At 47.0% G+C, this 27,773-nt stretch overlaps 2 protein-coding genes across 8 annotated transcripts in view; one reads left to right on the forward strand and one right to left on the reverse strand.

Moving 5' to 3' along the window:
* The window catches only part of LOC135814253 (3',5'-cyclic-AMP phosphodiesterase 4C-like), a 52,959-nt gene extending 43,708 nt beyond the window's left edge, over window positions 1-9,251 (reverse strand). For 2 of the 6 annotated variants that reach the window (XM_065327351.1, XM_065327344.1), the window contains exon 1: window positions 8,795-9,234. In XM_065327351.1, the coding sequence (XP_065183423.1) occupies window positions 8,795-8,869 (75 nt within the window). In that variant the 5' untranslated portion in view covers window positions 8,870-9,234. Of the gene's footprint in view, window positions 1-4,263; window positions 5,287-8,794 lie in introns of those variants that run through there. The other 4 variants (XM_065327345.1, XM_065327347.1, XM_065327350.1 and 1 more) reach the window with 4 other exon arrangements.
* A 6,100-nt stretch (window positions 9,252-15,351) lies between these two features.
* On the forward strand, window positions 15,352-27,347 carry LOC135814251 (arylsulfatase B-like). Of its 2 annotated transcripts, XM_065327342.1 has the most exons (15): window positions 15,352-16,068; window positions 17,323-17,434; window positions 17,794-17,845; window positions 18,148-18,248; window positions 18,979-19,115; window positions 19,346-19,434; window positions 20,009-20,110; window positions 20,637-20,703; window positions 21,110-21,207; window positions 21,942-22,078; window positions 23,573-23,652; window positions 24,045-24,159; window positions 24,424-24,467; window positions 25,653-25,772; window positions 26,347-27,347. In XM_065327342.1, the coding sequence occupies exons 1-15, from the start codon at window positions 15,855-15,857 to the stop codon at window positions 26,523-26,525; spliced, it is 1,647 nt and encodes a 548-aa protein (XP_065183414.1). In that variant the 5' UTR covers window positions 15,352-15,854; the 3' UTR covers window positions 26,526-27,347. The 2 variants fall into 2 exon arrangements, with proteins under 2 accessions (XP_065183414.1, XP_065183415.1); XM_065327343.1 differs by lacking the exons at window positions 15,352-16,068; window positions 17,323-17,434 and adding an exon at window positions 17,656-17,707.
* The last annotated feature ends 426 nt before the right edge of the window (window positions 27,348-27,773 follow it).

The raw sequence follows: 27,773 nt of genomic DNA on the forward strand, positions 1-27,773 counted from the left end.
CTTGTCCAAACTTTCTCCTCATCCGAACAGCCCGCGCCCGAGGGGTGTGGATAATCGGCACTCTACTGTATGACGCCCCCCCCCCCCATCTGATAGCACCCCCTACATATTTTTCGATTTTTTGTGCTTTTTCAGTCCATACAACGAAAAGGCGACCACAGATCGATCGTTTCTGGTGCGTGCTGCACCCGTGCGTTACATTTTGCGTGACAAGGAAACACGTATATCGGATATATTAACCAAAGGATCAGTCGGGGAAATCCCCTACTATTTTTTCCTGGGTAAAAGTACCCACAGTATAGCATATATGCTCATGCAGACTAGTAAATCATCCAATCTGTTACGCATCATTCATTCCATACCACCCTGGCCGGCTAGTTAAACCCAGCAGTCATCCCGACATGTGACCATCAAGTCAGATGATCAGATTGCCCAAGGGTTATCCTGGTAAATACATGGACAGTCTTTGTAAGAGAAGTAGCTGCTGCTGCTACATGTACTTCAAGGAACACTGCGGCCCTGTTACCAGAGGGCAAACCCCCTTCAATACTGCCCTGTTACCAGAGGGCAAACCCCCTTCAATAAGCCCCTCTTATTCTCCTTCTCTCCCCCCCCCCTCCATACAGATGCCACGCTTGAAATTGTGGTGCAGAGATGCCAAGAGGCTGTTGTTTGCCAATTCAAGCCTAAAGCAACCCCCGATGTACAGTAGCCACACTGTAATGTACCCAGGACTGACCCGGTCGCAAGAGTCGTGCCAGGTACACGTGTACCGGTTGGTTAGAAATCCTAGAGCAGACACTGCTACCGTCAAGTACTGACTGCATTGTTACGGGTATATTTCTGCATTCACCTGCCTTTTTCCCATTGCTCGATAAACAAACAGATCAGCTGAGTTTGAAAGTGCCAATGGACTTGAAACCTTGTCATTCTGCAACACTTGTGCAGCAAACAAGCCAAGCGCACCGATTATGAGACTAGTAGGGATCCATCTCTAATCCTTCGCATTGTGGCATTAGCCATAATGCGATTCAAGACCATCAGGTGACACTGCTACCCTCACACACACGCGCGCCTGAGCATGGTGATACGCATCTTTCTCAGTGGAGTAAAACCTATTATAAGAGACCCAGATGTAGCACCCAGTCTTGAGAGACCGAAAGCCCAGGCACCAAGCATCCCAACCTGCCAACAAAGTCTTTCATAAAAGATCGGTTTTGTTTGCACCACCATCAGGAGAGGTCATTAATCACAGGTTCGACAGTAGGCACGTATGGTTGTGTATACTCTGACATGCACCTTTCTCTCTCTCTCTCTCTCTCTCTCTCTCTCTCTCTCTCTCTCTTTCTCTCTCTCTCTCTCTCTCTCTCTCTCTCTTTCTCTCTCTCTCTCTCTCTCTCTCTCTCTCTCTCTCTCTCTCTCTCTCTCTCTCCCTTTCTCTCCTTTTCCCTCCCTTTCTCTCCCTTTCTCTCCCTTTCTCTCCCTTTCTCTCCCTTTCTCTCCCTTTCTCTCCCTTTCTCTCCCTTTCTCTCTCTCTCTCTCTCTCTCTCTCTCTCTCTCTCTCTCTCTCTCTCTCTCTCTCTCTCTCTCTCTCTCTCTCTCTCTCTCTCTCTCTCTCTCTCTCTCTCTCTCTCTCTCTCTCTCTCTCTCTCTCTCTCTCTCTCTCTCTCTCTCTCTCTGTCTCTCTTGTGTCTCTCTCTGTGTCTCTCTCTCACGGTGTCTCTCTGTGTCTGTGTCTCTCTCTCTCCCTCTGTGTGTGTGTGTGTTTGTCTCTCTCTCTCCCTCCCTCTCTCTCTCTCTCTCTCTCTCTCTCTCTCTCTCTCTCTCTCTCTCTCTCTCTCTCTCTCTCTCTCTCTCTCTCTCTCTCTCTCTCTCTCTCTCTCTCTCTCTCTCGCGCGCGCACGCGCGCACGATCTCTCTCTCTCCCTTTCTCCCTCTCTCTATGTGTCTCTGTGTCTCTCTGTGTCGGTGTCTCTCTCTGTCTCTGTCTGTCTCTCTGTCTCGCGCGCGCAGTGGTCGCTTTCTCTCTCTCGCGTGCGCGGTGGTCTCTCTCTCTCTCTCTCTTTCTCTCTCGCGCGCGCGTGCGCACGCGCGGTGGTCTCTCTCTCGCGTGCGCGGTGGTCTCTCTCTCTCCCTCTCTGTCTCGCTTTCTCTGTCTGTCTGTCTGTCTCTCTCTCTCTCGCACGCGCGAGCGGTGGTCTCTCTCTCTCTCCGTCAGGTATAGGCAGCCCGTTTCTGAATGCACTAACTAATTACTTACACAACAGCTTGGTGACAATTCAATATCCAGGCTCATGATCACCAGTGTGGCTACAGCTAGCATGTACTTGTGTGGCTACCACCCATGCACAATACATTGGCTTTGTACCCTAGTGTCAACTGTGCAGACACATGGTGCTAGTATTGCAACTGCAGTGGGAGGCCATCACCCACTGACTCAGTCTAGTCGTATTCAGGCCAGCTGCATCCTAGTAGTATCCTGGTTTAATCCCTGTGAATGTAGCCATACAGCTTTACAGAATCAGTAGTACTTTCTTCAAGTAGTAGCTTCAAGAAACTGTTAGTGCGTTTATACATGACGTAGCCTGAGAGGATTACTAGTACTAGTAGTAGTTATACCGTTACGTTAGTGTCTGCATGCAACATGACCCGGCAGAATTGATTTGACACTTTCACTGTCCAGCCTCACAACAACACGTCTTGTGACTCTGACTCACGCCACGGCTATGGCCCTTGCCGTCAAAACATCCCCTGATTGGGCACCACTTGTGGAAATGGCAACAACCCTCACCATATCAGCTATACTCCTTTCTTGAGAATCTCCAATAGCTCTCACTGCCATGTATTTTGCCACAGACAACTTCAAGTGGAAGTCAGAGTAGCCCATATACAACTAGGGTTCAAAGTCAATGGGCTCAAGTAGAATCTCATGGCTGCAAAATACAGCCTGGCTAGCTAGGACTAGGAGAGCTTACAGGGCGTCCACCTGTCACACTGCTATCACAAGGCTGCATACCGACCATTATCTTCAGTCACTACGTAGCACCAACCATGGGGAGATTGACTTACAGATCTGCCTGCCTATTCCCTTTTGTTTATTGATTTTATTCCCCTGACGGTGTTTTTAATAGGAGGTAACCCTATCAGTCTGCCAGTACCCACCCATGACACCTCGTTGCATTTTATCGGCTCAGAACCCCTGTTATGGCTCAGAACCCCTGTTATCGCCGTGCCCATGCTAGAGTCTGCAAGCTGTGAGTCTTTGATACTAGTAGCTACCACGAGTCCCACTTCCACCTTGATTTGCCAATTATACCCTGGTGTCATCAGCTACAACAGCTACAAGAGAGAGAGGCAAGCGTCTATGCATGGGTAGCAGCTAGGGTGCTTGAGATGTAAAGGTATTTACACTCCACGGCAGCTACAGCTTAGGCTTAGGCTAGGCTTGCTTACTGCATCATTTATACTTGTACATATTAAAAGCAACACGTTATATGTTAGTCCATCATCTGGCAAAATACGCACAACAGCACAGAATGCTGTCCTAACTACAATGTAGCTACCACTAGTAGCCTACTACTAATACTACGGTGCCAGGCCAGAAGGAGAAGAGTCCAGGAGAAGAGCAGTGGGACACCGTGAACTTGAATTCATCACCACACAAAATAGTGGCATACCAAAGCTCAGTGGATAAGCCTGCAGGCACCTTGCATTCCTCTCCTTCAAACAATTTATACAGTCACATTGTATAAGTATTAGGACAGCTACAAAATTAATAATGTACAAGTATTTCCTATCACTCAGCAACTGCCAGTCTTAGTACTTGGAAGTACTGTAGTTGGTGCATATCCAGCAAAGAACGAAAAGAGCCTCAGCTAGGCTACAGCTGACAGGTACTACTTATGTCAAAGTTATGAGTTATAACAGGGGCGTCGGACACGTACAGTCACTACGGTATTGACCGTACCACTTTTTTGCCCCAGCTACCCTGGCCTGTGAATCAATAAAATACACTGATCTGGGCTCTATTAAAATTTCCAAAATGTTCGGCTCAGCGACCGTACCACACTAAAATACCTTCCGACGCCCCTGTATAACTAGTTAAAAGTTACTTATATGCGCCAGTTCAACTGCTGAACAACTACTACTACGTCGCTGATCAAGATTCTGGTACACATTATTTTCACGATGCAGCGACCACGGTGATTCAGAGCCTTGCCCTAGGCTAACGCCACGACAATGTCCAGTCCCTAGATCCCTCACCTTTGATTGAAGTCAAATATAGAAAAGTTGATCGTCAGCCCACCGCCTCCTGCTATTCCCACCGGTACTGTCAGCTGCTGATTTGCTCGACTGGCTCGTGAACACTACTGCTACTAGTACTAGCAACAGCGACGGGAGCACAGCTAGCTGAAACTGGCAAGAGACGGATCCAATGGCAATGCAAAGACGTGTCCACGTCCTGGCGCGAGATATTTATGCGCGGTATTGGCAGGGCGTCCAAGCATAGCACCCCAGCACTGAAGGGCTGCAGCGCTGGTACGACAACTGCAGAGTGCAGTACTACTACTACTAGCAGTAGGTGGATCTACTAGGTCGCGAGCGAGAAGCTAAGTTTTGACTCGGCCAATATCCGAGAAGCACTAGAAATGCTGTTACTCAAGTTGAGAGTCTGATATAACTAACTTGAAAACGGCATGCAAACTCACCGTAGAACTAGTACTGAACTACTCGTGTGCGAGTAAGAGGAACCATCCAGAGGCAAGGGTCTTCCTCTCCGCTACTTCGATGGAATAGTGCGAGTCTGGACAAAAATAACTAAAACCAAGGTTTTTGGTTGTAAACTGGAGAATGCCGGAATGGAGCTGCCTCTGGCACATGATCAGACGATCAGACGATCAGTAGATCTACAGCTTGAGCATGAGAGAGGGATGTGATGACAAGACAGTCTAGTCGCGCCCGCACTGGACCCATGCCTGGTTCAGGCTAGCAGTAGATCATGGGAGAGTTCGAATCGTAGATCTGACCTGTCTAGGCTGTCGAGCTGCCGGCGCGGCATTCACACGGATTTTAGGCTTAGCCTAGGAGCTAGGGTCGTAGGGAATAAAGTAGGGCTCAAACGGTTAGTCCGATTAAGTTAACCGGTACGGTTGCAGACCGGTTACGAAGAATTAACCGATAAAGATAACCTTGATAACAGTTACGCAGTAACTAATTACTTTTCACTCAATTTTAAGTACTACTAGTATCAGGTCGTTGCAAAGTATGCACTTTCGCAGGCTGTCGCACGCGTAGATCTACGCTCTGGGCTGTCAACTCGGTCATATCTGGTCTCTTGGTGTGAGAGTATTGTATGAATGAGCATGCAAGAGAATGTACATGTGTGCGTTGTACTGAATAGGGTACATTTTTTGAATGAGTGTAGTCAAATATACGGTTAAAAAAGAGTCCGCAGGATTGCCGTGGCATAGGAGCCCTAGATTAGCTAGAATAAAGCCAAGGAGTCGTGGGCTTTGAGCCTTTCACGACTCCATGCTTGTGCCACTATGCCTACATATTAGTAGTACTGTACTAGTAATGGTCGGAGATCCTATGCCTAGGCTATGGTAGTATGGGTGTGTATTTTGCCAATGCTAATGACCACCTTTGAACTGTTACTCACACAGTCACTATTACTAGTACTATGATTGTATTGTAGACATAGGCTATGGCTATGCGTAGATCTACGAAGCTGATGTTGAGAGTCCCGAATGAGTACAACCTACTGGCCAGATTATGTTTCAGCTTTAGAAGATACATGATTTGAGACCAACGCATATGGCCGATTGGTTTGCAGGCTTGCCTGCGAATCATGAGGTCCCGAGTTCGAGACCCGCGCTGGTAGCAGGGAGCGTGTAAAGACTTTTTACGTGAGTAAAGACTTTTTATGCGTGGTGAACTGCGCCGACACCCACGGTCAACTGGGTACTCACAGCTCGGAGTGAGGGTAACAAGGATGCAGTTTACAGGGTTATGGGCCGTTACACGCCCGATTGGTTGAGAGACTCACCTACTCTCCCCTGACTCACTTGTGAGGTCTGCATTCGCCACTAAGGTGTGCAAGGCATAGGCATAGTGGTGGCCTGCGGAAGCGAAGGCTAGTTTGTGTGTTTCTGAACATTCAAGCGATGCCAACGCGAATCCCGCGAATTATTATTATTATTATGATTCAGTCATGGAGGTGGAGTCGTGGTGTAGGTCTACGTGTAGTGGGGAACGATCTTTAGAAGTTTAGTCGGCACATGCAGTACTACTAGTACTACAATACATGTATGTCTTTTAAGACATGGTTAAAACCATGATAACGTCATGTAGTAGTAGTAGGCTGTGGAGTGTGGAGATGATCTACCAATACCATACCGGTAATTATTTAGAATGTCATGACTCATGATGAAGTAAGCATTATCGGTAAATGCGAAGTAAGTTGTTTATTATGTACTTCGAAGTACTCTTTTGCTTACATGTATGTCTAATATCTGAGTAATGATGTGGTAGAAATAGTACTACTAGAAGCAAGAGATACGCTCCCTGGCCTGGGAGTGGGAGCTTGGCAGTAACCTACTGCATCATCTGTTACTGTGCCTACAACGCAAGCTGCGGATCCTCAACTCGACTCGAGGCCCGACGGTGGGCCGAGACGGCGAGAGCAAGCTCGTGTGGGTCAGCAGATGTACAAGGATTCCGCTGGTACATGTGTATGGCTTTTCCTCTTTGTCTTTGACTTCAACAGACGAAGTAACTACAATACATGTACATTTTCGTTGATCGGTTGACAGCATGTTTCAAGGCGGAGGACGCACAGTGTCGAAGACAGTGCTCCTTGTTACCATCATTGGTTGACACCGCTCCGGTCTTGCGGACTTGTACTTTGTAGCATAAAGCCTAGTCGGCAGTAAAGCCTAAGTACTAGTAATCCTAAGACAATGTTTTACCTTCAGCATACATGTACTACAGGAGATTTGCTGCTTTATCCTGGTGTTTCTGGAACGACATGAGAGAACGGCAGTTCGTTGTCTTTGTGGTCCACTTCACAACAATAACACACACACAGAAGTCTCTGCTGTGAGCACGGTGGCTCGGCAATGACTTTATTATTGATATTATTATATCTCCTTCCTGATATTTTTTCTTTTTTCTTTTTTTTCTTTCTTTCTTTTTGGAATAATTGTACGCATAGGGCCTGATATCATAAGAAAAATTAGCACAAGACACTGCTGCTACTATAGTCGCACAGCAAAACACACAGAAAACGACAAAATGTTACAATGAATGTAACAACACCCGTCCAAGCTAAAGGACCGACATCCCTGCCCCAGGACGGCATCTCGAACCCCCCACACACTCACCACACGGTCATCATCCAGCTTCAGTTCAATCACTGTATTCTTCCCCTGCAGACTCAACCCCCCTGTCACTAGCCATACAATCTGAAGCTGTATGTAACCATACAATGGCCCACGACGCACACACCACCCCTACGTCTTTTAACTAAAAAAGAAAAGCAGTCGTAACTGCAACAGCCACATGGCCAATAAGAAAAACCAATACGATAATATATCGATAAACACACACCCAGAAGTCAGGGGTGGGAGGGTGGGATACAAACTGCACCAACGAAAAGCCACTGCGAAGTGACAGGAATGCGGTCCAGCACAACATTTTTGCGGACGCAAAAAGTTGTGGGGAAATCCCAAAATCGGTGCGATTTTGCATGAGCCCAAATGTTCAGGTTACCCACAAAGACACAAGCTTTCCAACTCTCTTTGGCCGTTGGAAAGCGTACCGATTCATACCATACGATGTACTTCGAAGTACTAGTACATGTACATGTACATGTACATGTACATGCAAATATGGCGTAGCGTGAGTCACAGCCATACACCCTGACCACATTTACCCCTTCTTTTCCCAATAACAACCAATGCTGCCTCCTTCGCCTAGCCTTAGTAGTATTCTTGCAACTAACGTCACCTGACTTTTCGTATGCAAGTACATGATGGTCAGACTCGGTATTGTAACTATTGTTGCACGGCTAGACAACCCCACTCAAATACGTCCACAGACACAAACCTTACAACGGGACTTTCACGCGGGTCAACCCCTAGACACCACAAAGTACTAGCACACTACTGATAATCTTGCACATTATAATAATAAATAATAATACATGTATGTCATGTAGATTGATAGTGATTCGTGACTATCGGGGATGGAAAAGGCTCACAGTAACGATACGAACAGAAAGATACCATCATCTTGATCTGGGCACTCACTCGCACAGCCAGCTCTCGCGGTTACAGAGACACAAAGCCGAAACTACATGATTGTACATGGTATTACATGTATATAACCCAATACTAGTTCAAAACTAGTATTAGATAAACCTTGTTATAGTTCACACATGTTGTTAGACTGACAGCATGAAACAAGGTGGAGGACACTGTGTTCGGAAACAGTGACCTAAGTCCTTACTACAACCTTCCGCGGTTGGCAGAGCCCCAGTCCCTTCGGACCATTTGAACCATAATGGATGTTGAACCCAGTTTTGACCCTCATTATGCTAGGGGAGTTTTAGACTTCTCCTTACGTCCGTCACTGTTTAGAACACAGTGTCCTCCACCTTGTTTCATGCTGTCAATCTAACAACATGATTGTACATGTACATGTAGGAAAAGGCCCAATAGTGAGCAAATCAATGAGGAAATCATGTAGGAAAAGGCCCAATATTGTTGGACACTGGGAATGCTTACAGTACCTTGAATGCAGCAGGAGCGGGTGTTCCGTTGCTGGAGCCATCTTCCGGTTGTTCGGTAGCGAGATTCTCCGACATTGTAACTGTCGCCCAATGCTGATGGATTTTGGTCTGCGTACCGGTATAATGCTAATAATTATTGATGACTGTCGTCCACAGTCAATTTCTGCAATGACTATGTAACTGTTATACCAGCACACAAGTACAATGTACAAATGTAGGTTGGGAAGTGCTGCTGGCTACGCTCCGTGACTGCTAGATCCGAACTTTATAACTCCCTGTGATGTGAACTAACTAACTTCCGAGGTGAAAACATTGCCACCCTATCATCACTTGCCCAGCTCATGGAGCTCGAAGTTCGAACTGATTCGAAATGAATGGAGAGAAGCGTGTCTTATCTGGATGTTCAAGGCTGCTGAAGGCTCGTGCTAACACAAGTTGAAGACGGCCCGAACTGTGAGGACTAACGATAGGTTTCACCTGTGTCAGTGTGTGTATGGCCTAGAGTCCAGTAGGGAGCGCTGCTGAGGTTTGCTAAGGCTACAGTGCACGGGTGCGATCTGCCACACCATGACTTGATAAGTATAACATAACTAGAGACATTTCAGGAGGCGTGTAGCTGGTAGCAGACTGTCCCAACAAGACCCAAGGCAATCTTCGGGTACTACTAGTACTAGTACTGGTAGGTGGTACGGCGGCAGCTCGGTCATGCAGCTAATACTGTAATAGGACGCATTTACCCAATGTTTTATAACCCAAAATAGACACTAAGACTAGTAAGATAGGACTTGCTAAACCAGTGGCAGTGGCTTCTTATCTCAGTACTGTTTGCGTAGTGATGCCTGGCCTTGGCTTGACCTTGCCAACCTCACGTCCTAGATCCTCAGGCTCAGGACAGTATCTTACGTAGTGGTAAGGCCAAGACTACAGACAGTACAGTACAATCATGTAGGTCAATGACGATAGGTGAGTGCAGTTGTGACGTTGACAGTTGGGAAGGCATGGGTGTCGACAGATTGTCGTCTGTGACCTGTCCAAGCTGGATGTCCTCAGGCCTGTAAGGTCAGGCAGGTCATAGCAGCAGTTGGCAGCAGCATGACTGCCTGGCTAGTCTCTCCAGGCTCATACTTGAAAAGTCATAGACATTGACAGGATCATTCCAAGACTTACATAGTCATTGTACTACTGTAGTGTAGGTCCTAGATCCTCTCCTAGATCCTCTCCTAGATCCTCTCCTAGATCCTCTCCTAGATCCTCTCCTAGATCCTCTCCTAGATCCTCTCCTAGATCCTCTCCTAGATCCTCTCGCCGTCTTGGAGTCAGAGCATTTTGTTTGTGTGTGTTTGTACATGTATGTGGGCGTGTGCGTGCGCGCGCGCGTGTGTCCCATATGGTGCAGTGGTATGTGCAGCGATTTCCAATCGAGAGGTTGCGGGTTCCCGACGATTATGGTCGCACATGTCTGTCTTTCTTCTCTTTCTCATTCTCCTAGTCCTAGCTCTTCTTTCAAGTTTCATTCTCCTGGATGGGTACCAACAGCCAGTGCATGCCGGAGCATGTGATGTGGTGTGCGTGCCAAAAAATGAAAAATAGGGATTCACTGGCCAGAAAAAGCCAGCTGTGTGATGTAGACCAGGCTAACATTAGTGGCCGTCAATAGCCATGCAAGCTGTTGAATGGTGTAATCCCAGCACAAATTGCTACATGTACATTGTATGACATTGTCTAACACAGCTTGTTCGCTATCATCTCTTCAGCGATGGGCATGTGGAAGTGGAAGTGTATTTGCGTGCGATGTGTGTGTGTGTGTGTGTGTGTGTGTGCGTGTGTGTGTGTGCGCTGTGTGTGTGTGTGCGCGCTGTGTGTGTGTGTGTGTGTGTATGTGTGCGTGTATGTGTGTGTGTATGTGTGTGTGTGTGTGTGTGTGTGTGTGTGTGTGTGTGTGTGTGTGTGTGTGTGTGTTTACTGTAGGACGGCTGACCTCATTCCGATCCAAGGTTAGGAATTGAGAATATGCCGCCGGATATGGGTCGACCCAGGACATCCCTACTGCCACACAGTTCGCATGTATGAAGGGCATATTTAAACCCTACACCTCTAGCTACTACTAGTATCCTACATGTATTTCAAACGTACGTGTATCTGTATTGGTCTCAAGTCACTGCCTGCTTCTGCGCTGTATACTGCTAGTGGTGGTTTACTAGGTTCAACGTGGACGCATACCGACCATGCCATGTCCGATTTGGTCCGGAGGATGTACTCATCTTGACAGGGGCACTGGGTTCGCCAAGGTTGACAGGACACGTGCCATTGGCGTACTGTGGCAAAACACTGTCATTGTGTCAACCGAAACATACCAAGGATATTTTCTTGCACTATCATCACTCTCCAATGAAGATGAACTCAGATATCATAATTATCATGATGACCATGATGTACTCAACGTCTCAATCTCCGGATAGCTACTGAGCTATGTACAATGTACATGTACATGTACATGAAGCTGTTTCGACCTTGCTACTATGCTTGTAGGTCTCTTCAGTAGAGCTCCGAGTTACCATGGTTACTGGCCGAACCGAACGCAATGAAACAACATTTTGAATACAGACAGTACTATCGTACGGCGAAGCTACGAGAACGAGCAGGCCAGGCAGAATATTACCAGGTGCAGGATCACGTGACCCATATCATGGCATAATAAATTATTTAATTACATGAACACGGTGGCTGAACTACGGACAGTTCTTCTACATAGTCATTGTACATGTCATGAACATGAAAGCTAAGACCAGCCTAAGCTACGACCCTGAACCCAGGCCCCAGTTCTTCGGCGCCAAACAGTACGCCGGCTCAAAGCAGCAACGTCAGAGTGCTCTAACTATTACTTCTAGTCTAACAGTGATAGAGCACTCTGACATAGCGAGCTTTGCACCTAGTATTAACCAGGGCAGATACTGATTATGTCATGTACTTTGACGATAACCAGAAAGGGTGCTCGACAAAGCTGAGGCAAGGGAGCTCGATATCCGGATGGCCAGGCTTGTGTTAGGTACCAGGTATGGTCTCCCCAGCGTAGCTCAGAGGGACTGGCCGAACCGATCGCAATGAAGCCTAATGTCACCGCAGAGCAATATAAAACCGGCTCAAAGCATGTACATGATTGTATTAACATACAAATGTAATTATTTTATAGCATAATCTCAGTCTCTCTCACTCGACACAAAGAGCGGTTGGGTACTTGTACATTTTGGATGAACATGGTACATGTAGGGACATCACTGCACGTACGGGGTCTCTGTCGAGCCAGTTGAGGATAGAGGCCCCGCTGTCCGTCGCATTCTGCAAGTTCTGGACTCCAAACAGAAAGGAATGTGATCTTGATAGACACCAAGAGCGCACAAACCTCTTGAAAACAGTCAGTTGTAGCATTCCTGACAACATGACGCACAGGGTACAAGATATCCACACCAAGGCCAAGGGCAAGGAGTAGTCTAGTGTAGCATGGTGTACTGTAGTCCATGAGGTCCATGAAGAGATTCATGCATCAGGGTTCTATTCTAGCCAAAGCGCAGCGCCTTGCTAGAACCCCCTCCTCGCAGTCCTCGGGAACTGGTGTGCATGCAGTACTGTATTGACATTGTTTCCAAGGACAACAATTATTTCTTTGGGTAACAATGAGCAAAGCAAAACAAAGACACCGACATGCAGTAGAATGTACCCACAGCTATCAAGGGAGGGGAGGAGGGGGGGGGGGGGCTAGTGTTTACCCAATACTGGCAATAGTGAATACGCTGATTGGTAATGCATGTCCGAGGTCAGGTGACTTGGATAACACACAATGTACATGACTGTATGTTGGGCTTGTTGTGTTGCCTGATGATTGCGAAAGCATGAAACGTACATGTATGTTGGGCAAATGGTAGAGTTGCATGATGACCGCTGCTCGCATCCCATAGTCCCATGTCATAGTACTGTACCATCATGTGGCTGGTGGGTTCTGTTCAGATAGAATTATAACATTCTCCCTCCTGCCTGCTGTTTCCCTGCAACCGGTTTTTAAGAATGGCCGAACCCCCTCCTCCGAAAGATTATAAGCACTATCGGCTGCAGTATCGCTCACTGCCTCCACTACGTCCTCCTCTCCTCCTCTCCACCGATCACCGTACACTGTAGCTGACAGAGGGGCGGGCGTTTGGGGGTGACATGCCTCACGTCAGACGCTACCACGCGGCATCACTACCCAGACTAGACTCTAGAGCCAGTAGAGGCAGACTCGTCTTACCCTCAGCCCCACCATTCAGTTCCTGGAACTGAGTGGAAGCCACCAGGTCGCAACTGGAATAACCAGCTACAGCCACCTCACATCCTCAGCTGGAGACTGATGGCATATCCGCCTTCAGGTTCCCTAGCTGCAGCCATCAGTAATCATGGTGTTCACAATCAAGCCTCTACCAATGCATCAATTCTCTCTTCCCCCCTCCCCAGGCTCAGGTGGACCTCATCATGAAGCCCTTCTAGTCCGAAGGAAGAGGTGAGAAGAAGATGGTTCTGGCGGGGCTGAGGTGCCTCAATACGATATAATATATGATGAGCAGTTGAGCACCTCCTTACCCATACTGGTTACATACAGTCATGTACATGTACATGCATGTACATGTACATGTACATGTACATGTACACTTACATGTACATGACTCCTCAACCATACATGTACATGTACATGGAAACACTATTATAGAAAGAGACACTTCGAGCCTCAGGTTCGTCAACAACAGCATCTTTGAAAAAGGCTTCACACAAGTAAACGTTCGTGCCTTCTCCTCGGGTGATGTACATGTACATGCAAGAACAGAGGAGCAGGAACAATGAGCAAAGAGGTGATAAAACAGCGCAAAGAAGAATAGGCTGAGCTAAAAACAACAACGGCGTGACACATGCACATCGAAAAGGATGACAAAAAGGTGAAAGGATGGACTTACGCACAAATGGTTGAAGGTTTCCCATTCTTCATTTTCTGGCTGGTATTTTCTCTTTTCCTTTTGATCATGTGAATGTGCGACTCAAAAAGGAAGGTATTGTTGATAGGATAGAGTCGATAGGCTCATAATACCTGTATATGCACCGTGTCGCAGTACATGAATGTTATACTCGCACCACCTGCAATCGTTTGATGTACATGTATGGCAGATGCACGCTTCAAGTGTCAATTCCTCAGAAATTCCTTCCATTCATGTTTTCTCTGCATTTCTTGTCTCCATTAATACACGTACACCCTTCCATTCACCGTTTTTACATTCCTCTTTCCCCGCATACTTGAGTAGCTGAACTGTCACTCATTTCTCCTGTGCATGTACACTGTACATGCACATGTATGTCGCGGCTGTTCTTCCTCCTCCCTGTTCCTATTGCCCTTCCTAATAACTCCTTGCCTTTGCTGTTGATACTTCGGAGCTCCGTCACTGCTAGCAAACAACCTTTTCCTACAGCTTGTAGCAGCATGTTCTGGCGGCCGGTTGTTCATCCGATACCTGCACAAATGCGACCTGTAGTCAGTGTCGTCGCCCTATAAATCTGTCTGTTTGGCCTAGAGTTATGGGGAGTTTATGTTTGGACTTGCTCTGTGTGCTTCTTTATAAGTTGTTCTCTGTTCTTGTTTCAATATGCACTTCCTATCTCAGCTTCACTCTCATCCCATGCCTTCTGTCTGAAAAATAGAGTGAGAGTACAATGCACGTCATAATTCCTTGGCTAACTATCTAATCACTTCAAAATTTGGCACTTGAAGGTCCTAGCCCTACTTTGTCTTGTTCACATCTCTTCGGAACAGTCTCAGTCCAGTGTTCCGCGATGAGCCAATGCCAATGGAGCCAATGGGCGACTTTGCAATGCCCTCGCAGCAGGGGGATATGAGTGAGGGCCCGTACACCCCCGTGGGAGATAGGCTTGATGGTGCTCCTTGCCTTGGAATGGAAACAATGTATTACTGGTATGTAGTCGCCAGCTGATCACAAACCTGATGAGCACACAGTGAGTGATCATAGACCCGGAGTAAGACGCGGTTGTAGTTTCGTACAGAGCCATGTGTCAGCAAGACTCCAAGAGCCCCCAGCCCAGGGTTTATGTTCTCTTGAGTCTTGCTTGCTTGGTCACGAAGTAAGTAAGTTGGTCGCAGTCAGTAATGAGAGGGATCACAGTGGGCCCACTCCCTTCACTCCAGACATTGGCAGATCTACACACACACACACGGTGACAGCCTGTGGCACGATACTTGCGTAATACCCGCGCCTGGTCGGGCCTTGGCCAGTGGAGAAGGGCAGGGAGATAGATCGATAAGACTGGTAAGAGGTTGAGAGGAGTAGAACTGAACGGGGAGAATCATGATTTTCATTTCCTGCCAGGCATGGACTTGGTGGCACTCACAGTCATTGAGTCAGAACTGCCACTCCCCAGGCAGCAGTGCAAGAGGCTGCGACAGTCAAGAGTTACGATCTCCATCGTGGATTGATACATGTAAGTGCAACGAAATCGATCGAGTCCGGGATCACGCACAATTATCCATACCGAAGGTTTCGTAACTTTCCTGACCCCTTGTCTCAAAGACAACACGCACACACCCAGGTGTAAAGCCCTCAATACTACAATTGTAGAATCCACGGAAGCTGAGCAGGTCACTGGTACAGGGATTTCATCTGATCATGAACTGACTGAAGCGCAATCTTGGGCGTACAGCCTTATAATGAAAGAGCGTCTTCCAACAAGCGTTAGTACATTCTTCCGGTCGGCTCGTGATCGATCCTAGGAATAGTAATGAAGTCGGAAGGGCTCGTCACAAAGCCAGTCCGGACGAGTGCAAGATCAGCCCCAGAACTGTTTGTTGACCTACCAACACAGACTGGCAACAACCACACTTTCGGCATCTGAACCTGGGCCGCGACTTGTGCCACGTGTAGATGATATACCACTCTACTCTGGCGCTGGACTGGCACCGACCGGTCCCTTGGATTAATCGTAGATCACCCCATGCATCCTTACGCCGTTACGGCTTACAACCAAGTGCTCGACCATGGTCAAAGGGATCCTGGTCTTTGCTACTGTGATTATCACGGTCGTGGCGATCAGCAGAATGTACTTCCGCTTGCCGTCGTTTACAACAGCTGCTAGTCGGTCAACCCATGATGAAAGTCCAGCGCAGACACCAGATGACAATGGGAAGTCCGCAGCTGAGGTTCGCATGCGCAGGCAGCCTCATATCCTGTTTGTTGTCGCCGATGATTTGGGTAAGAAGAGTTTTGAAGCCATGCAATTATCGTTTACTAATTGCGAGGGACAAGTGTCACACTGCTTTTCCTCTTCTTCTTTTTTAGGTTATTCGAACACTCCATTGCGTGATAGAGATAAGTGGGGCCCTTACAGCACAGGTAGTGTTTTGAACTAACTTTTGTCTGTCGAAAACGTATGGCCTCAGCCGCTGAGAATTGAAGGTGTCAATCACGCGTCGAGTGCCATTATTATTATTATATTAAAATTTTATTGTATTATTGTGCCCCGCGGGAAGCTAGAAAAAGTCACGATGCGCTATTTCGGAATCCTGTCACCTGTACTAGACTACTGCCTAGTAGTACTGGTAAAACCAGCACAGGAATGTGTTACACTCTTGAGTCTTGACTCTTGTGTTTAGCGCATTAATTTGGTTATGTCCCCACAGTACCCTATCAATATCATCATGTTGCGGGATTACATGAAATTATAACGAGAGAGCTTGGAAGCTCAGGGCCCTACGCTATGCTTTTTTGGCTTGATGACCTAGGCAAAAAAAAAGCATACCGGTAGTAATTTTTGGAATTCTCCTATTTTTTTCAATCAACACCGTACCTGGGATTCAAACCCGCACAATCGCCCTACATGCATTACCCGATACACTTCGCATTCATACAGCATACTCATTCTTCCAAGTTGCTTCACGTTATGATCTTGCATTTGAAAGCCCTATTTGAATATTGTGGCCAGCTGTTTGTGGCCAGCTGTCTTTGATGGTACGGTACGGTACGGGACAGATACGGGATAGCGCCAGACGGAGGTCCGTCCGCCACAAACAAACACCAAATTAAAGCTGTGTGGACCCTGGCTAGCGCCAGACGTTACTGAAGTAACGTTAATGCATAATAATAATAATAATAATAATAGTTACAGTTCGCATGTCACTCATGGAAGGATCCATGGGCTTAACGCATCTGTCAACGAAATCCAGGCAGAAGAGCCGACAAAAGGCATCTCATTATTGTTAGAACGTATCGCAGTAAGAACAACTACGCAAGCGCAGCACATTTTTCCACACGCATCAGCCATTCTTTCTTGTCTAGGGCCAGTTCAAAACAGTCAGAAATATCAATATTGGCGTGCTTTAGATCATTTTTAATATGTTTCAGCATAGCTACGGGAATAATATGATCTACACGGTAATACTTGTGACTCACTTCTCAGGCTGCATTGCATGATCCTGTACTGTACTGTACTGTGTATGCAACATATAGGTTGGAATGATATTGGCTTTCGCAACGATGCGGTGCTGACGCCAAATTTGGATGCACTGGCGCGCGAAGGTGTAATCCTAAACCAGAGCTATGTGCAACCGATATGCTCTCCGTGAGTCTGTTATCTGTTATCACCATAGTGCCTGTGTTATGTTGAATACAATATTTTTCCAATGTGTGTTTACACACCGTGTATAAATATTATGTACTTGTGGTTTTGGCACGAGTATCTGCTGTGGCGGGTGGATACGGCGCTACTCCGCTATTAATTTTAGCATTTTGTTTAGCACCATCACGGGCTTGCTTTCCTTTCTCTCATCCTTTAGCAATGACATCAGAACACGATCATCTGGATCATAACTGTGTCAGTGATGTACTTGTAAATGTAAGTTGTGGAGAGCTCTCAGCGTTGTGGGTTGATCATGAAGGAGCCCGTGTTTCCTGCTGGTGTGGTTGGCTGGATTCTTGCAGAACACGGAGCTGTTTCATGACTGGGCGCTATCCTATCCACACAGGAGTCAAGGTATGGAAACTCTCAGATTCATGCACTGCAGCCCAACAGCCGAATAGAGATGCTTCGCTGTACAGCAATATTGGTTATGTACTATAGGCACATGACTGTACAATTACATGTAATTACTAAATCAGTTGCACCTCTGTCTTTTACTCAGTCTATACATGTAGTAGACCTCGATCTGTTATCTATACTGTAGTACATATTCTTACAGCCGCTAGCCCTGTAGCCGATACACTGATCACACGCTCTGTCTATTTGGAATGTCAGGCTTGTATCCGAGATACACTTCCACTTATTGTTATGCTCAGGGGATCATCATGCCTCAACAAGGCTTTGGACTCAACCCCACTCTCAATACCATAGCAAACGCCCTCAGGGAACTTGGATATGCCACACATATGGTGGGAAAGTACGTGATTCCGGACGTATTTAACCTTCAATACAAAGCGGATAAAGAGCAATGTTGTTGTTGTTGTTGTTGGATTTTATTTAAAGTCGCAACACAAACAGGCGATGGTGCCTCCTTTTATACATGTGAGCCACATGACAAATATAATAATAATTATAGTAATGGGAGGGGAGGAGGGAAAATCACAAGTGCAAGAAGTCACCGAAGGTAACTGAATATGTTACAGATAGAGCTGAGGGGAAAAAAACTATTAAAAACCGAAAATACGGAGTGAAACTGACAATGCTAAACTTTAAAATACTTGATGAATATCAGAATGCGATAATGCTAAGAAGAAGGATACACTTCACGCTCTTGAACATCTCGAAAGTTTTCACCAGTATTCACTACTACAGTCAACTTCGCTAATAACGACTGCGGATATAACGACAATTCGCGACTAACGACAGAATTTCTATGCCCAGAGCAAAGTCCCATCCAACTGTAATACACATAATGAGACTTCGGGTATAACGACACTTTGTGAATAACGACACTTTTCTTATGCCCCGCCGAGTGTCGTTATAAGCGAAGTTGACTGTATATCAGAATAATCCCGCTATCAAAAAAACCATAATGCCGATCATTGATGCGTTTGTGCAGCTATGACTTCGAGACCAGAGTTCTCAGCAAGTGTACATTATAAGTTTAAAAAGTTGATAACTATAGAATTCGTCCCCTCTGGCTACAGATGGCACCTTGGCTTCTGCAAGCAAGCCTACATTCCAACTCAGCGAGGCTTCGATACATTCTATGGCCACTATCTAGGTGCGGAGGATTACTACACACACCGGCGTACAGCTTCAGTACCAGCAGCTGGAAGGCAAGGTAACATTATTGTATATCGGTGGTGTCTTACCGATCTTATCAATTTAGTAGCTAGCCCATGAAGCAGAGTACTATGCCGCAGACTCAGAGTACATAATCGCAGCAAAGACATCCATGGCGATGACCATGACTGGGGTGCACCATGGCAATTATGGCCAGTGACTGACTGATCTGACTACGTACATGTAATATAATCGTGTGTACCATTGCTGCGTCCTGTTCTTCTCTAGGAGTGCGCAAAGTGCGTGGATATGACTTTCACCGGGACACTAGGGACAGCTTCCACAGTGAGTATGCTGCAGATGGAGTCTACTCAACGGTAAGCCGGGCCATCGTCTCAATACATGCTTTCACAGGCATGTCAAATCAGGTCCCTAGCCGTGAATGGTTCTGGATGCTGCATACATGCACAAGCGGATACCAGTGCTATTCAGCCAGTGGAGGAATGTCGTAGATCTTCGGCGGCAATTGGTTCATCCACCACATGAATAATACCTGGAGATCTGCCAGCCGCTGAATGCACTGCTCACATTCTGCTGTGGCAGAGAGTACTACGCTCAGTATAGAAACACATCAGTGACATACGACGTAACGTGACTAAAGTCGCCGAACGTGATGTAAAATATGCACGGTGGAAACCGCCTTGAACCTATACAGTACTGCCAAGCTATGCACAATGTTGTAGTAGCTACTTGAAAGTGACCTGCTGGGATAGCAACCATGTATATTTCCCTTACCAGGGGCCAAAATCCCCTGCACACGTCAACGTTCGACTATGCTTTCATTGATCATTTGCTTAGCAGCTGTTGCAAGAATTGAGGCAAGGAGAGGTTTCTGTTAGCAGACCTGAGCAAGTTGATTGCAATGTGATCACTTGTTTTTACTGATTGCAGGAGGCATTTGGTAAAGAAGTGGTTGACATTATCGACAGACATGATCCAAGCACGCCGTTGTTTCTATACCTCGCTTTCCAGGCCATCCATGGTCCCTTGCAGGTATGGTCCTCGAACTGATCCAAATATAATAACGGTGAACTCCATCACTGCCGGTCCGTGTAGGTTGGTAGAGGGGGGGAGGGGCTAATGAGGTATGAACTGTGGAGGGTTATGCTAACGAAGATGATGTCATTTTGATAATCATAATTATACAAGCTGAATAATCATAACTATGTCACACAAGCTGCTCCAATGCTCTCGCGTCAGTTTGGGTTTCATCCATTCTGCACAAGTGCATCCTCCAGTACTGTTGTATCCTAACCACCCACCCACACACACGTCTAAAATAATGGTTTTCAATGCCATCAAGGAGTCCTTGATGCAAGATTCCACTGGGGCTCCAGAGCACACTGCATTGCCGAATATCTCACCACTGCAGGGCCGGTCCAGAAGACTGCAGACTGTGCAGTGCAGCAAAGAATAGACTACCTACAGTGTACACTTTGTTTATTCTTTGTGAAGCTTGATTACTTACCGAGGCTGTGCCTTACGACCTTGGTGCCATTACTGACCTCAAATCGTGCAGGTTCCCAGGCGCTACTTGGACATGTACAAGAATTTTAAAGGCTCGTCCGACCGACGTCATGTGCTTGGTAGGTGAAACAGTTGGTCTTCTTTGATGTGTGACGTTGAAAAAAAGACAGCCAGGGGAAGGAAATTGTATGGCAGAGTGCAACAAAGTTTGTACGGTGTGAGAACCTTAGTGTACTATGGCCTTAAACCTTAGCATATTTTGTGTGGAGACCCAAAGTAACTGAGTACGAATTGACTATACAGCGTGCAATGTGTGTACAAGGTACGTGCCGTACGACCTTCAGACAGGACAGCACCTCCACAGCATGACCACGAAAGGACGAGTACGGGTGGGGCACTTACACTGTACTTTACGGTACATGTATAATGTGCATGTGAATGTCTACTCGATCTGTGGACAGAACTGTTTCGTCTATTCATGTCTATGAATGTCTATGTATGTTCGTCTCTCTACCTTGGTAACAGGCATGCTAGCGGCTATGGACGAGGCCATAGGGAACGTAACACAGGCTCTCAGACAAAACAACCTGTGGGACAACACACTGGTGGTCTTCACTACAGATGTGAGTGGGATTCTCGGAAACTTTGTTTAGGGCATTTCATATCACAACATAAGAATACCTGACAAGTCATCCAGGTACATAGTAGGGCATAGTAGGGCTACATAGCACATAACGTTAGTACATGCTATCAGCAGCGGATCCAGCAATCTCTACAGGGGGGTTCCAGTATAGTCAAAACTGAATACTAACTGATACATGGACACGCATTATGGTTGCCAGTAATACGTTTATGAAATTTAGGAGGTTCCACAGAACCCCTGGAACCCCTCCTGGATCCGCCCCTGGTTATGTATTGTAGATAAAACAATAATTATTATGTGTGTCCTGAGTACTAGAGTATCACCAGCAAAAAATGTTCAAACAAACCGTAACGCTTTACTTATCACTGATATCCCCTCACCCCACCGTAAGGTCCTGCATCTGCCGCTAGGTCATTCCAGATGTTAGCGGCCGCCGCCGTAAGTCCACTGGGAACGGAGACGAAAGATCCGCTGTCAAGCATCCTGCTTGCTGTTGTCTCTGTCCTGGTACCGGTGTTAGAGCAGAGGAGTGGGAGATGTGTCATGATTGGTGAATGGATGTCTCCAGTGCACCATTGCGTGTGAATAGCGCTGCAAGTCTTGCCCAATAATCTGGCAAATTATTTGAAAAACACCTTTTATATTTCCTCGGTACAGCTGTTTCGAAAGCACACTGTCACTGTGCCCAATCTTGTTCTCTGTGTGGATCTGCAGAATGGTGGTGAGGTCACACAGGGTGGCAATAACTGGCCGTTGCGAGGTAACAAAGGCACGGTGTGGGAGGGCGGCACACGTGGTACGGCTTTCATTCACGCTAGCTGGTTGACAACAAAGGGCAGTACATACAATGGGTGAGCCAATCCGTTAACCTGCAGTGCAGTGCTGCTCAATGAAATCCGATTGCGAGAGTCAAGTATTTGCCGGGCAGCGCTGTGCAGCCCTAGACCTGCAAACACTGGGATGTGAAGGCTGGTGCAGGGTGCAAAGCTGACCTACTCGGTCGGATTTCATTGAGCACTGAGCACTGTACTAATACCTCCTAGCACTGCCACTGCTACTGAGCAGATTATCACCTCCAAACCCGTGTCCAGGGAGAGAATGGGGAGATCCCTGTGGCTGTCGAATGACATCATCCAGAACCACTGTCCAGGGAGTAATGACATCATCCAAAACCACTGACATCCACTGTCCAGGGAGTGATGACATCATCCAGAACCACTGTCCAGGGAGTAGTGACATCTAGAGAGATGGCACATGTAACTGGACAGTAACATGATGTGGGGTTTACTCCCAAACTGCCCGTGTTCCAGTCACCCTTGGGGCAGGGCCGATTTATGCACACTCGCATACGACATCAAATACTTCCTCCGCGTCATTAAAATTGTCGCTTCGCACATCGCAATATTTGTGACTTGGCTCGTCTTCGTCAGACAGTCGGAATCGCTGTTTTCTGTGTTAGAACACTGGTGCGACCCTTCCTGCGCAATGCTTACTTGTTACTGAAGCCATGGTGGTCTCGGACTTTGTCGGAGCTCTATTCCGCACCAAGCAAATTCATCGCGCTCCGCACTATTCCGCCCCAGAGCACATTCCGTTTTCTGGAGTTCGTGCCGTCCCACATCGTTCGAGTGGGCATTTATCAAGACTGCAAGCCCGGGTATAAGAATCCTGGTATCTCTCTTGAATACGAAATGCTGAAGTTGACGATGGCAAGAACAAAGTGGTCTCAAATTCCTAAAATGCGCTACTTGTGGCGCATGTTGCTGCGAAGGTAGCAGGTCTGAAAACACCGACAAAATCAGCAAAGCGCTTGCCAAGGAAAGAAGGTGCGGAACTGCTTACCCTACCCCGCTGGAAGGTCGTTACAGTGTACTTGAAAAATGCTAGCTTGCCTTCATCCCCTGCCACCTGGAGGCATGGATCGCTTGAAAACGAAGTTTCTTGACCTGAATTTGAACGCGCGTCTTCTTCTTCTTCGTATTTTTGAGTGCTGAAGGGTCTGCCTCAAACTTTGATGAAGACGTCGACCTTAGCTGCAAGTGCAGCGAAGCGGGAGGCCACAAACTAAAGCTTGGTCCGTCGACAATACTCTGCCTCAATTTCTAGCTGATATCTTTGCCCCTCGAGTGGACATAATAAATTCGAAAAAGCGCTCTGGGAAGCGACAATTTTAATGACGCGGAGGAAGTAGTTACGTCATTGTGTGGTGGGAGAAAGCATGTTAACCATCTAGCTATCATGTTGTACAAAGCTACCTAAGAGTGAGTTAGGTTTATGCTTGCAACCAGTTATGTTCAAAATACCACCACTTTCAAGCTCTACACATTTTTTTCTCTGTGACCCAGAATTATTCATGCCGTCGACTGGTACCCAACATTGATAGCAGCTGCTGGTGGTGACAGTGGTGGCAGTGGTAACATCAAAGGTACGAACTGAAAGGCTGTTGCATGCATTTTGTTTCTTTTTAAACAAGGGAATTCTGAAAGAAGATGTAGCAACAGATCCGTTCATTACTTAAAATACAGAGATAGGAAGTAGGGGGGGGGGGGGGGGGGAGAGATCTTTGACCATGCCAACTAACTGAATTTTAGAAGACTCTGAACATGATTAACATCAAACTGAGAATGTAGCGTGCAGCACCGTACGGGCTAGTTTGAACTCGCTTAGTTTCCCTGGTTCCTGGGGGGGGGGGGGGGGGAGATCCCCTTTTGGTTCAACCAAAGGGACCCCCCCCCCCCCCAGGATTCATGGTACAACAGAATCGACATTCATCGGGGTACATTGTCAACAAGCTTCTGCAACTCTGATGTTGCTCAGACGGCATGGGCATTGATGGTCTGGACATGTGGCCGGCACTGCAAGACAATCGTACCTCGCCACGAACGGGTTTTGTGTACAACATCGACCCCGACAGCAACACTTTTGCTATCAGGTGAGAGCTATATTATGGTGACGATAGATAACAGAATGGCGGCTATGGAGCCACTCAACATGCAGTACATGTACCATTAGAATTTAAAACTGTGTCACATGACAAGAACTGGACATACCACACAAAACCCAGGAAGAATCTTTGCACTGTGTTTGGCAGGCATAAATTAAGAGGACAATCTCCATTGTGGATGTAGGCTGAGCGCTTGGTTTGCCCCAATGCATGTCTGCTGGCATTGTAACTTGTATCGTTCATTTCACTCAGGGTGGGCCGGTACAAGTACATAAAAAGCAATGCTGGTCTGAGAGGTAAGAATTGATGTCTTGTGGTGAACTTCCTTTCTAGTCCATTCCACAGGCTGTGGCCTGAAAACTGCATTGTTCATGACACTCTGAGCCAACTGCTCCCCCTCCTTCTGTGCAGCTGTGGGTCTGCATGTTGTTAGTCTCTGAAGTATCCGCCGCATTGTTTTCATCGTCATGGTGGTGGCTGGTCACATTACCAAACTGTATTTCTCCGCTGAGCCGGACCAGCCAGGTTTAGAAACATACCTACATGTAGCTCATTATACCACACCAGTATGATATGAACCGTCACAATTTGCCGCCGGTATTCTCCGGGGTGTTAGCCGCACCGGGATCTAAGCCGACCCCCCCCCCCCTTTGCCTCCCCGAAATTTGTATTTTTGGATATTCAATGTGTAAGCCGCACGTCAGACTTTGAACTTTGTTGTATCCTAACTTAGTGGGTATACAGTCAGACCTCGCTTAACCGCACATATCCGTTTTCCACAAAAATATCCGGATAGGCGAAGGAACCGGATAATCGAACACCGGGTATGTTGGATGCATCACATATGCTGTAAATCTATAACCAGCTATTTTTTTCCAGAAACGTTGCCGAGTTTGTTCTTCACTCAGAACTGACAACACGTAGAAGCTTTGTGCTAGTGCAATGAGTGACTGCAGCACATGAAAAGTACCGTAAAAGTCCGTAAATAAGTACGTATTTACTTTCGAATTTAGTGACCACACCCGTACTAACTTTCGGGCGGGTACTGACTTTCAGGCACGAACTAACTTTCGGACCTGACTTGTGTGTAGTGGAGAAGTCATTTTCATGGAGATGTACATGTTACGTGCTGCATGTGCGCACCGTACCGGTACTTATTTCGGGCAGTATGTTTATCGGGCTTGACTTGACTTTAACAGACAGAGCCAAAAGAATGAAGGGGGTATTTCTTTCGGGCAGGTACTTATTTACGGACTTTTACGGTAGTTGAATGACACCATACAGTATTGCATGCGTGCATAATATTCATGATGTACTGTAGCGCTGATTGATTCACATCCAGCATTCGGAGTCTAAGCCACAGGGGCGACTTTTGAGGCTTTATGCGTTTTTAAAGAAGTGTGGATAACACCCCGGGATATACGGTATATAGATGTATGTGCATGTTCTCTCTTGATGTTCTGTGACCTATCCGCAACTAGACAACTGGTACCCGGCTGCTGCTGATGGTGACTCACAGAGATGGCTACTGTTTGCACTCCGTCAATCTGAGAGCAGCGTGAAGACACTGGCCGCTGGTCCGTGGCTCTTCAATGTTGATAGTAAGCTGCTTCTATGCAGTCATCACACCAAATGTTTCTCACTTCTATAATTATGACTGTGCTCTTCAAGTCTTGGTCAGCTCCCCCCCCCCCCCCCCAGCTCGATGGGCACATACTCATTTACTTGAGTAATTTATCAGCCTTTTAAAGAGAAGGTGCACATTTGGGGACTATGGAAGGGAACTGAAAGTTCCCTTTACAGTTTCAGGACCATTGCAGTTTAGTCGCTCATTGAGAAACCAAACTGAAACTTGAGTTACTGGCTGTATCTGGCAAGAGGAAAACCACTGCTGGTCAAATCACAACTCTTTGAAAGTCGCTGGTGAAGCCACTCTCCATGCCAAGTAGCTAAGCAACAGTGAGCAGATCATGCTGGCCCAATATCTCCCAAGGAAACCCTATCAGGCGGGAAACTGTACTTTGCTACCATTTTAAAGTGTGAGTACGGTGTACACCCGAACTGGGTAATTTCGAGTAGTTGCCTTTGTCAGGTTTCCCGGCACTCACTGGGGAGTGACTGTGTGTGCGTGTGTGTGTGCGCACGTGTGTGTGTGTGTGTGGTTTATGTTTGTAGATGACCCATTGGAGAAGAACAATCTGCATGATAGCATGCCGGAGCAGGTTCAGCTGATGGAACGCGAGCTGGCCGGCTACATGGAGTCCTACACTGCGCCGCCACGGTGCGCGCATACTCTTGACCCTGGCTGCGACCCAGGCCTGCGCGACGGCACTTGGTCCCCGGGATGGTGTTGATGGCGGCACTGGGTCTCCGAGATGGTGTTGATGGCGGCACGTGGTCTCCATGCAGGGCGATGTCACAGAGTCCTGGCTCAACCCAGTCTGCAGATAACATTTTTAACGTAATTATGCTCAAATGGCCAACCATACTGGAAAATTACACGCAGAGTGCCATGGTATTCTAGAAAACCAATAGGTCTCAGTCATGTGCGGCTTCATAAAATCGTATTTATTATATTTGTCACAATTTGTGATATATGCATTAAATCTTGTGTTTATTTGAGTGCAGAGAACCACCAGAATAGACGCCGATTGAATCAGATGCAAGAAGAGAGTCAGAGGAAGTGGGATTACGAGGACACCTGGAACTCATGCCAGATGATAGCTGGAATCATTTGTGCGCAGAGAGCACTTAAACTTTGTAGCTGCCAGCTGCTGGAATCATGCGAATATCATCATTATGACTTGTGGCACAAAGCACCTAGGTTGCATTGGATTTTGTTTGCCAATGGTCCCGCTGGACCGCCTATCTACCGATTGATTCTCCGAGTCTGCCTTCCATGTTTGGAGGCGGTAAGCAGAAGGCTGTGTTTAGGTACAGTATAGAGAAACGGTATGAGAAATAACAGGAATAAAGCTAAGGGTATGCCTATAGGAATAAAGCTAAGGGTATGCCTATTCTACATGCATATCCACCTAGGGTTGAGGGCCTCTACCGTTCATTGCTCACTTGGACATTGACCCACCTCCGAGTTGAACCATGGCGGCTTGGGGAGAGCGCCTCAGCCAGTGTGGCCAGTGGTTCTTCAAGTTGTGTTAACACTCATCCTCTTACCCTTCCAGAATGAGAATCACGGATGAGCCAAGGCTACATGGCTGCACCTGGTAGTGCACCATGATTTGAATACCTGACATTACCAATAGTTGTGCTTGTGTCTTTGAAACCGAGTGCAACACCAGTTAGTTCGTCATTTGGACTTGAGCAAGGCACTACCCGAAACACAATTAAATTTTGCCTTCCGCAAGAAATGTTCTACGGAAGACGCCCTCTGTGTGCTGACGGATGATCTGCAGAAGGCCAGAGACAGTGGCAAGATCACAGGGCTGTGCCTATTTATTTTTATTTTTTTACAAAATACACAACTCACCGGCAGGCACATGGGGCATTGGGGCTAGCATGGGGTGAGATGGTGCTGGTGGGGCTTGCCATGCTCAACCGACCAGAGGTCTCGGCATCTTCACATGACAGGCGCACCAAATTCG

The sequence above is a fragment of the Sycon ciliatum genome, chromosome 4 (assembly GCF_964019385.1).
Source record: "Sycon ciliatum chromosome 4, ocSycCili1.1, whole genome shotgun sequence".
NCBI lineage: Eukaryota > Metazoa > Porifera > Calcarea > Leucosolenida > Sycettidae > Sycon > Sycon ciliatum.